Here is an 11399-nt window from a genome sequence, read left to right as displayed (position 1 = left end):
TCTTTTGCATGTATGACGGGTTGTTAGAGTGGAACATACCGCCCCCTACTGTACACATCGTGTAGTATGACATGTTGTCCATGGAGTGCTTCACAACATTAGGTAAATAAAGAAATAATGGAATAACAGCATTGATAAAAATAAAGAAAAACAGACAAACCAAAGAAGAGAGATCCACTAAATTCTAATATACTGGCCTGATTTTGTCCCCTTCAAATGTTCCACAGAAACTGTGACATAACTATCACAACTGGAACTGGTGGTGGCCTGTAATTCAGACCCAAAAATTAAATTTAGGAAAGAGCACGACACTCACGCTGTGAGTGTGACTGACTTGACATTAGACACAAATGTCCAGCTCAGCGTGCTCAACAGAAAAGCCCCCAGGTCCATAAACGTCCACCATGATGAATTTTCTACAACTAAGATTTTGACTGTATCAACACCAAAATGCCTACACAGCACTGTGGGACTGAGATACACGTCCATTATAAATGAGCAAGATCAGTAGAAAATGTGGCCACCATCAACCAAAAAAAAAAAACAAAAAAAAAACATCTCAAGAGGCACTCTTGCCAGCAAAACTGGCTCTGGACCATTCAGAATAAACTGTGCATGTTGAGTAGCCTGTGTGGGGTCAGTGTAGGCTCTGGTTCAAATTGACAGCACATGACAGAAGTTTGTCTTCAGAGCTTTCTGACAGAAAGCCTTTCTAAAATGTTGAGAAGAGTCTATTTTAACCCAAACTACGGTCTTTTCCTAAACCTAAGCAGGCAGTTTTGTTGCCTAAACCTAACCACTTGTCAGTGAAAACTGAAAGTAATCAGTAGTCTGAAAATAATAAGCCATCACCGACTTTTGTCTTCACACAGGACATAAACTCCGGCCTCCTGGGTGAAAATCCTGTTTACGACCCATTCATCCACCATAACGTACTCCCAATATGGACTTTGTCTCTCTTTTTACTACTACATCTGACTTCTAAAAGCCTTTCTGCCAGAAGTAGCTTTCTGACAGAAAGGCCTGAAGGCAAACTTCTCCCAATATCAATCTGACTGAAACAAATCTTCCAGTTTCCTTTGTCCTATCCCTCACACAACATGCAGCCAGTACAGGCAGCAGTCTAGTCTTCTTTTTACACACTTGTATATAAAGAATGTGAATGAATTGGAAAAGTAAAGACATTCATATCGAGATACAAAACTCCTCTCAGGGTGTCTTAACAGCCCTCTTCATGAAAAAAATAAAAATAGTACATAGCTCTGAAACTCTTAAATGACAGGTTATCCTGTTGACAACCTGGATAAAAACATGTGAGTTAAAACATTGCTCAGCTATGTCTGTTCAGTTTGGGAGCTGTTTATCCAGTGTGCAGACACTTCCTGTTTTTTCACCAGGTCTAAACACAGGATTCAGTTTGCATTCAATACAGTGCTTTTCTGTTTAACCTGCAAACTCATACTATGTCATTCTGTACCTTCTTGATTGTTGACATGAAACTAAAAAAAAAAATGCTACTAGGGGCCTACATTTTTATGTGACCCTGGATCTGAATTGACATCTCAATACTCATAGTGCCAGAAAACCACCAAAATTTGGCAGTACTAAGAAAGCGGATTTGAGTCTTCACCACAAATGAACTTCCACCAAACTTTACTTGAATCTGTTGACCGTTTTTAATGACAACAAACAGACATAAACAAACAGGACTGAAAACGTAACTTTCTTGGCAATAATATTTGGTCACTTGTTGTTTAACATATCTCTGTGAAATAACATGAACTCGAAATGTAAAAGTAAGAATCCAATCAGTCAGTAACAACAGGATAGCAAGTAAGTGACAAATTAAAGTGGTAAACTTTCAACGTGGAAGGAAATGGAAAAAAAAAGAAAAAGATTTCTTAAGGCACTTTGTGTGAGACACACAAGGACATGGCAGAGCTCCAACAACTTGTGACAGCAACTCTGCAGATAAATTAAGGTGATAACAAACATGACGCACTACAAAACATAAAACTGACATTCAGAAACAGCACTTCTTTGGTTTCTATCTATCTTGTGTGGCACAACTTTCTATGCAGATTATCCAGATGAACATCCACGACGGTCCTACTGCACAGCAACCTGGGTCATTAATCAAACTAAACCTGCTTTATGTCGTGCTTCTACAAAAATATAATAAATAGTCAAGTTTCTGCAAGGCTGAAAGGTGTCAATCTCAATTATCAACACGAGGACGAGTGTTGTTTCTGTTCAGCTTGTTACGAACAAATCAACACGGACATGAAAAAGGCATTCACGCGTTTATCTGACACAGTGTAAGGCTGGACTACGGGGCTCGCTGAAAATACTACAAGAATCTTACTAATCTCCAGATGCACTAATGTGTTCACATTGACGAGGTTCCTCCTTGTCCTTCTGAGGGCGCGTCAAGCCTACAAGTTCTAAGTGGTGGCAGCCACAGAGCCTTTCCTCTCGCTGAAGAAGCTCCTGAGCAGCAGGACTTGACCGATGCCGATGACAAACAGCAGGACGGTTTCTCCAATGGACCAGTAGGTCACCCGCTCGAGGAGATGCTCGGCTTTTGTGCGGTCATGCGCCTCTCTCAGCCTGTACCATGTCTGCGTGTCAGCCACCACCTTCAGGATCTCATGAATGGAGGCGCAAGATGACTCCAGCTGCAAGTGGAAACAGTACAGATTGATCAAGAGCACAGCAATGACCTGAAGCAAAACATAGGGAGGAAGGTAGGGCACACATACCATGAGTGAACACTGAGCATTTGACTATGCTGGACGCAGCATAGCATAGTCTCTACACTATCCACAGCCAGGGAGCTTTGAATGTGGGCCGATATGAAGAATCTGAGCTTTATTGTGTGCTCTGAAAGTTGCAGAGTTTATGGTAAAAGGCTGACACATCTAACTCCAGTTTGTGTAAACCTGAAAGAGACCAACCCTCTAAAAAAAGGTGTTAACACATCAGGGTGTTCCAGGTGCTGGAGAGCGAAAAGAGAACATTAACAGACCAGTAGGATTCAGCCATGGTTAACACAGTACTTCTGCTCATGGTGAGAATGAAGTCAGAACGACTTTGGCTCCACCTACTGGACTTTATAGAAACTGAAACAATTTTGCTTCACTTGCTATCAACTCATCAGTTTTCCTAACTCACTCAACACGACACTATTAGCATATATTTTTTTCCCCAATAGTGTCTCTTTAATCTGCTCCACATCTTGAACGTGACAGTAATGACTGTTTTTCTCTTTGTGTCTTTTTGTTTGTTTTCTGTTTGCCTGCTCACCAGGATGAGCCGAAAGGCAAAGCTAGATTAAAACCTTTGCCACTTTGTGGTTCTCTGAACACTGAAATAAGATCAGATCTTAGTTGAACAACGGTGTGCCTCAGCTTGTTCATACCCACTCGCACCTCGGAGCAGCCAGGTGACAGCCACAGCCTGGCCCCTCAAAGGGGTTCACCGTGCAGCAGGCGGGTTTTGAGCAGCCTGTTGTGAAGGATCCTCAAACTCACCTGAGTCAGTGCTGTTGTACGGGTCAGTCCCTGCAGCAGAGGCTTCTCAGCTCCATGTCTGAACTCCAGGTACACCGTCTTATGTGTGAAAGTGGAGAACTCATTGCTAAAGCAGACCTGGTAGACGCCCTTCATCGCGGTGGTGTGAGAGAAGTTGTCGTACTGCTTCTTCTTCTCATTATACAAGACGTTGTTTTGAGGGTCAGTGACGAAGCAGTCCACATCGTAGTTTCCTCCTGAAATGACCTAAAAGAAGAGAAAACACACATCAAACACACATGTGGATGGACAGGACCTTGCACAGATAGTGTTATTTTGTTGTGACATGGACTGTGCGGTGAGGGACTGACTCAAACTGGCTCAGCAGTGGGTCAGAAGCATTTAACATTTACTTTCATTTTGGTATTACAATACAAGTAAAGGAGCTGACGAAGGTGTCATGTGACCTCACTTAAGACAAATCTATTTTGAAATGATGATGATTTTCCAAAAACAACAGACTCATATAACAGAGGGGCAGCTCCTCTGGTAGCATCATGAGGGGTCGCAGCTGTCAGAGCAGCCTCACTCACCTGGAAGTCTATGTCAAACTTCACGTCTTTCTCCAGTTCCTCGTAGAAACACTGCTTCTCATTGTCAGGGAGCTCAAACATGAGCTCAGTCCCCAACACCACAGACACGTGCAGCAGCAGCAGACAGCCCAGTCCCAAGCAGAGCATGATGGAGTCAGACAGAGAGCCGCTGAAAGCTGCAGACGGTGTGTAGCCCCGATCAAAACACCTCTGCAGCTCTGACGTGGCACCAGCGCGAAGCACTTCCGGGGCAGGTTTGTTTACTTTTTGGTAAATAATTAGCCCGCAGTTATAAAACGTGAATTGTTGCCAAACACGTCCCAGTTTAACTCCTGGCTCAATTTTCAGAGCAGTTAAAGCAAATAAGGAAGAAGCTGGTTACTGCTGCGTGTTTCCAGCTGACCAGCCCTGAAGTTTACGTTTCAAAATAAATGTCCACTATTTTAAGCCAACGCGATCTTTTTGCTTATACCCCCCACCCCCCCACCCCACACACACACCTTTCAGCAAGTAAATCTTAAACACATAGATGGACTTTTTGAAACCAGAAGCCATTTATGAGTTATTCGTGTGTTTTTCGATGGTTGAATAAGTATTCAGAATTTAAAGTAGTAGCAACAGTAAAAGAACAGAAGTATAAGAAACGAAATGTTTGTAAATTATCAAAAGCTCCGCATGGGTCTGTAATAGCCGAGTAAACCTGTGTGAGAGAGCCTCTAACAACAACAAGTGTGATGCTCATTGATGACAGACGCAAAACGCAGCACGGCGTTTCTGCTCTGCATTCGTTGCCATGACAACAGAGTCCACATTGAACAGGAGTCTTATTTTGAAAATCCCTGGGTGCACTCCGCGCCACGCCTCTGCCCCCTCGCAGGGAATCATAATGGGGTAGCACCATCTTGTTCAGGATGGTCAGTATTTGACATTTTGTCCAGTTCGTAGTCTTATTGTGAACGGGCACATTTTTAATTCTCGTTTTCTGTGTTGCTATCATCTTTACGGTCAAGCTCGCGGTGATCTAAGTTCATCGCTAACAGCCTAAAATATGCAGAGTTACGCAGAAGTGATGCGAGACTTTGTGGAGAACCATGCGACCGCTCTCACAGTTGCTTTTATTGCAGGTAAATCCATGCTGTTATGGTACTCATATTGTGTAATGACTGAGACTGTAAGTGAAGCTGCTGCTGGTGTGAATGTCAGTGATGGTGTTTCAGCTATGAGCCGTCATTCATGTCGGAGTTCAGTGTCTGTTACTCCATCCTGACAGAGACTCATTCATCCTGCTGCTGACTTTGTGAATATCTGGAAATATCAGTGGAAGAGCAGCCAGTCCGAACCAGAATAATGAAGTGTTTCCAGTATTTTAGTTCTTACATTGTTAACTATCATAATTAATCCTGATTTGCTTTGGAGCTCCAGACATTATCTGCAGGGCTCTCAAGTTTTGAACTGAGCTCAGAGTGAGATTTTGGCGGCGGCGGTGAGGGTGGAGACGGGGGTCTGATCTGATAAATGACACATAAATTCGTATTTTTTTTATTTTTTATTTTTATTTAATTCAGTATTTCTTAGTGCAGGTATGTGTGTGGGTGGGTGGGTGGGTGGGTGTGTGCGCGCGCCCCTGTGTTTGTAACCCCTGTCCCACTCCCCCCAGCTCAGTGCGTACACACAGAAGCCGCCACACATTATGTGCGGCCTGAACGGAAAAAAAGTCGAGAAAAACGGAACAAAAAAAAACCCCAAACAAATAAAACAAAGCGGCTTCTGCCTGGGGGCCGGAGCGGGAGCCGATCGTTCACTTCAAAGAGCCTGTGCATTGGTTCGCGACCGACGCATCACTCCTCTACCTGTTCCACTGTTAGAAAAAATAGCGGAGCAACTTATCTCTTATCCTGCTAATTTCTCCGCGTGAGAAATACAAGGTGTGGCTTGTGAGTGTGTGAAGGGTTGAAATGCGTGTGTCTCGCGGACAATGGGTGAGATCTTACGCAAAGAAATAAACAGAGTAAAAAAAGGCAAATTAAAAAGAATAAGGCAAATTCAGCTGCATGCAATGTTGTTGTGAACGTTCTGTTTACAGTGTTTACTTTGTCTCTTTGGCCAGGGACAGGCCTGCTGGCCTTTCGGAGGTGGATGGCTGGGGGAGTGTGTCGGAGCAAGGTCAGGCTGGATGGGAAAACAGTGCTGATCACTGGAGCCAACACTGGCATTGGGAAGGAGACGGCACTGGACATGGCCCAGAGAGGTCAGACCACAGAGTGTTACACACTGTGTGTTTGTGCACCACGCTGTTTCGACCCCACTGCCGTCACGCTGTGCATCGCTGTTCATATTTCAATTACATTGACACTATTTCTTCTGTTAGGGGCCAGAGTGATCCTCGCCTGCAGAGACATGACCAAAGCCCGCATTGCAGCTGACGACATCCGGCAGCGGAGTGGAAACGGCAACGTGGTGGTAAAGAAGCTGGACCTCGCCTCGCTGCGGTCTGTCAGAGACATGGCTCAAGATGTCCTGAAGAATGAGGCACATTTGGACATCCTTATTAACAATGCAGGTATTTTGCAGTGGTTGTCCCTTACTCAGCCGGCAGCAGTAAATATCACATCATCATCGTTTCGAGGGCACATTGATGAGCAAAATGCAGTTTGATGAAAAGGCATCTGATGTGTTTCAGCTGGCTTTGTTTACTAGAGCTGCCCTCTCTTCTGACGTTGAAGTGTTTTTGTTGGTTGTTAGCTGTCGCGGTGTGTCCCAAGTGGAAGACTGAGGATGGCTTTGAAATGCAGTTTGGCGTGAACCACCTGGGACATTTTCTCCTCACCAACCTTCTCCTTGACCTGCTGAAGAAGTCAGCTCCAAGTCGCATCGTCATCGTGTCCAGCCTGGCTCACGAGACCGGTAAAGTGAATCATTTCAGTCCTTCAACACACCTGTGACTGTTGTGAACGTAGCAGATAAAACTAAAACGTGATTGTTTCTTGATTTCAATCTTAAGTCCTGCTTAAAGACTGCATTGGATTCTTTCTCTGCAGGCCGCATACACTTTGACGACATCAACCTTGATAAAGACTACAACGGTGGAGTGAGCTACTGCCAAACCAAGCTGGCAAACGTGCTCTTCTGCAGAGAACTGGCTGCAAGGCTGCAAGGTCGGCATCCAATTCAAAAATGTGTACTGCATGTTATTATTAAACAGATACACGGCACTGTCTCCCATTAACATAGTCAGTGTAGTACAAAACCCTTCTTAGTTTTTTGCTTCCTGTTCTTGTGTCTCTGTCCCTCTCCCTGTGTTAATTGTCTTATGATGTTTCATGCATTGAAATTGACTTTATTTGATGGATCTGTCCCATCAGGCACTGGTGTGAACGTGTACAGTCTTCATCCTGGGGTCATCCGCACAGAGTTACCTCGCCACATGTTGGCCTCTTTCGCCCTGTGGAAGAGGGCCATATATAAACTATTTTTTATGCTGATCAAAAATCCCTGGGAAGGAGCTCAGACCACCATCTACTGCGCTGTGGACGAGAGCCTGGCAAACTCCAGCGGCCTCTACTACAGGCAAGTACACCTGCAGTAAAACTGGACCGAGTGTGAAGAGAAACCTCGTTCGTTGAGTGGTGTTAATAGCTGCAGAGGTCGTGCTCGCTTTGCATGTTTGTCCACTGTGCAATGACACAGAATGTCAGTGAAATAATGATTCATGGCGTCATAAATGTTTACTACACAAGCTTTTGGCAGTTGTACAGTACAATAGATGAGATTATGACTCTGTATGTGACTTCTGGTGATCTTTTCATTCTATTTCCATTCTTCCATCACACAGTGACTGCGCCCCCAAAACGCCGGCCCCGCAGGCTCTGGATGATGCCGTAGCCAAGAAGCTGTGGGACCTCAGTGCTTCCATGGTTGGTCTGGGTTAAACGCAACAGCCTGCCCAGCTTTTATCACCCATTCCTCCTGCCGGAGTCGCTGTTGTTTACGCGGGTGGATAAAGCACAGCAATCTGTTTTGTTATTGAATGCAGAAGGGTTTTGCACTAATAAGGCTAATTTCACCTACTCAGATCCTTTAGACCTAAAATGATTTGCTGACGAGTGAAATTTTTTTGCACTATTTAGTCTCAGACTCGTCAGTTGTTTGAATATTGCACTTGCATAATCTGCATTATATTTTGTGCCTTATCTGATATATCTATCATATGATGCTATATCCTTATCAAAAGAGGCAATACTTTTGCTTTTTAATCCTCCGTCTCCGATGATGAATTGCATTTTAATGAGCGATTGCTTTTATACATTTAATCTGGTTTGTGCTGCAAATTCCAAGAGACATTTAACACTTAAAACTTGCTACTTTTATTCATGGTATTGAACAACAAGTGCCAACATACAGTAAAATGATTGTATAATCAATTCTGTATCCACTTCATTGCAGAAACACAGCCATAAAAACAGCAATACCACATTTTCCTTTGAGCTACACGAAAAGAAGCTGAGAGGCATTCTGCGTGCAGATTGAAGAGGTAGACAGTGCTGAAGTAGTGCTGAGGTGCTACGGAAAGTGGCTTTATGTGCCAGCAAGTGGTGAGAGGAGTGCTGCACTTCAGAGGAGAGAGGATCCTCCACCTGGTGTAGAAAGGGAGTGGACGCCTCAGGGGCAGAGAGGAGTTAGGAAGCAGCCAGTAGATCCAGAAGAGACGCCAGCTTAGCGAGTGCCCTCCTACTGTATGTGTGTGTGTTTGTCTTTACAGAGCGGTTGCTGTTTGTTGTGCCACGACAAGATCATTTTGGTGTTTTGTTGCTTTCATTCTTTGAAGTGAGAATTGAACTCTGTGCCTTTTGTTAAGTGAACTTGCTGAAAATGAACAGTACAGAAATGTTGATTGGGAGCTGTGAGCGATGTTAAACTTCTGGCAATAAACATCTGATTGAAATAGATTTTTTTCCCTGGCAGTTATTGAATATCAGGTGCAATGACTGAAACTCCTATAGATGTGTATTTATGGAAAACTGATGGCTATAAATGAGAAAAAATATCCACAATATCACAAATATCACTGCTAACAGAAACTAATAGAGAACCTTTTGGCTTTCGTGACCTGCTTATAAACACATTTTAAGATGAAGATGTGCTGAAAAACAGGAACGGAGGATGCCTGTCTGAGCTCCAGAACTCTGAAATACAGCCAGATGAAAAGCGAATCGATTGAAATAACTCAGAATGGCTTTAAAGAATAAACAATCAACAGCTTCACACATCTCACGCACATTTTCACATTTAGACTCTCACGTCACTTCCTTTGACTTTTCATACTGTCAGGTCTCATGTTGATCCATCCTTTGTGGATCAACATGTTTATTCTTGTGCAGTGTTACGTTTGAGATATACTGTCCAGTCACTGCGCTGTAATTACAGTGCAGAAATGCCAGGGCTTCCAGTTTCTGGGTGTGAGAATCGTGTCAGAACGTTGGCATGCATCATACTGAAATTACTCACCTAATTTTTTTATTCCAGTTCAGCAGTTGCATCATCCTCAGTGTACAGCTTCGATGGATTATGTCAGTCATGCTGTGTCATGTCAAGATGTTCGAGCTCACTGTGACCCTGCTACTTTATATATTTATGATCAGGGGAAGCAAGTTTTAAGAAGCGTTTCTTCCCCGACATACAACGTGTCTCTCTGCACAATCACCTATTCTTTCATTTTTATGAATCGTACAGGTGTCCTGACCAGATTGTGTCAGACGCTGGTCTTGCCTGTGTACTGCCCTTTTTAGAGTAATAGAGAAAGAAAGACGGAAAGCTGCATAGTTGCTTTCTCTCATGTTTCTGTGAAATATGACTCAAAACCAGGTGTGCTCAGAGCAGCCTGAAGGGAATCCACTGATGGACACAGACAGACAAACCTTTCCACTTTTCAGTCCTGGGATGTGAAGTAAGACTCACTGTATCCATCTCATCCATATCATCCAATGCATCCATATCATCTAAAAAGAGACTTTGGATGTTTAAATGTCGACAAATCATAAGATAGATTACAATGCAACCTCAGTATCAGTGTTAGGCACATTAGGCACGTAGAATATTCACATTCTCAGACCAATGACAAATCTCTTCATAACGACTTACATGTTTAAAAAGCAGTAAATTACACTTGTAGTCATCCTTCTAAAACATAATTTGTGTCTGTACAACTAAACCACAAAAGCTAATAACAGCCTTAAACATGATCACAATTATGAACTCAATGACTTAATTACCGTAAAGGCTCTCCAGTATCTGTAGGTATTGTCATGCACATGCCCTTATCAGTTCTCCGTCCAACGGATACAGAATCTATAGCTGGGCTGGAAAAGTGATAAGGAGATGTGAGCGACCACAGTAGCACAACAGTTGTTAAATCTCTATCGCACTGTGATGAAGGACCTATTGTTAAAGAGTACTGAGAGGTTTAAAAAGTCCCCAGCTGTGGACTGCCTGGAGCCGCCATCCCTTTCCTGTCTGAAGTCCTGGCCCTGAAAGAGGACTTCTCGAGGTCGCAGCAGATGAGATCTGTTGGGTCGCTTCCATCATTCAGCCACAGAAGAGGCGAGCCATCTCTGCCAGCTGAAAACAGCCCAGATCCTCACGCAGCGAGCAACTAGTTAAGCTTTAACCAGTCAAAGTGGGTTCCTGCAGCAGTTGCCCTTCACTGTTTGACTGCTGACAAACTTTTGAGACACACCCCATTGATGAGTTTTATTTGACTGCAGCCCCGCCTGGCTTGCACGGATTTCTCCGGCTGCCATTGGTTCATATTCTGAACTCGCCATACCTGCCCCCTGGCTCTTGTGGACCAGAGCCAAATAGTTCTTCCAGTTGTCAATCACGCAGATATCAGCCAGTGGGATGAGAGAGGCCAGGCTTGGCGGGTGTGTTCCCCACAGGTGTGGCTGAGAAGCACATTCCAATATGTACATACCTGTCAGCTCCTCTGGTATTCAGCTGCTCCTAGAAAGACCTCTGTTGACCACTCACTCTCCCCTTTCCTCCTCCTGGGGCCCATGCAGAGGGAGAAGGAAATGGCTCCTGTTTCAGTTGCACAAATAAGCAATTTTCTCCCCGTGCTGTGTCTATCTTCAATTCTTTCTTAAATTATGCCACTTCCTTTAAAGTTATGATGCTCCATTCAGGAGCGAAGCCTTGGGATTACTGGGTAATTGCATGTTACATATATTGCAAATTATTCCAGGAGCCACACACACCACACCGCAGTTGTATCTCATTATTCACTCTGATATGTGGA

The 11399-nt window shown here is 43.9% G+C and overlaps 2 protein-coding genes across 3 annotated transcripts; one reads left to right on the top strand and one right to left on the bottom strand.

Moving 5' to 3' along the window:
• Nucleotides 1-1659: 1659 nt before the first annotated feature.
• On the bottom strand, nt 1660-4319 carry tmed3 (transmembrane p24 trafficking protein 3). Its single transcript, XM_070972708.1, has 3 exons — nt 4106-4319; nt 3534-3779; nt 1660-2678 (listed from the first exon to the last, which is right to left on the bottom strand). The coding sequence occupies exons 1-3, from the start codon at nt 4250-4252 to the stop codon at nt 2445-2447; spliced, it is 627 nt and encodes a 208-aa protein (XP_070828809.1). The 5' UTR covers nt 4253-4319; the 3' UTR covers nt 1660-2444.
• Nucleotides 4320-4964: 645 nt separating this feature from the next.
• Nucleotides 4965-9047, top strand: LOC139329420 (retinol dehydrogenase 11-like). Of its 2 annotated transcripts, XM_070959749.1 has the most exons (8): nt 4979-5019; nt 5116-5229; nt 6213-6353; nt 6474-6665; nt 6848-7009; nt 7144-7260; nt 7468-7672; nt 7938-9047. In XM_070959749.1, the coding sequence occupies exons 2-8, from the start codon at nt 5154-5156 to the stop codon at nt 8032-8034; spliced, it is 990 nt and encodes a 329-aa protein (XP_070815850.1). In that variant the 5' UTR covers nt 4979-5019; nt 5116-5153; the 3' UTR covers nt 8035-9047. The 2 variants fall into 2 exon arrangements, with proteins under 2 accessions (XP_070815841.1, XP_070815850.1); XM_070959740.1 differs by having other exon boundaries at nt 4965-5229.
• The last annotated feature ends 2352 nt before the right edge of the window (nt 9048-11399 follow it).

Source organism: Chaetodon trifascialis, chromosome 1, assembly GCF_039877785.1.
Source record: "Chaetodon trifascialis isolate fChaTrf1 chromosome 1, fChaTrf1.hap1, whole genome shotgun sequence".
Classification (NCBI taxonomy): domain Eukaryota; kingdom Metazoa; phylum Chordata; class Actinopteri; order Chaetodontiformes; family Chaetodontidae; genus Chaetodon; species Chaetodon trifascialis.
This window is presented reverse-complemented; position numbering and strand designations above follow the sequence as displayed.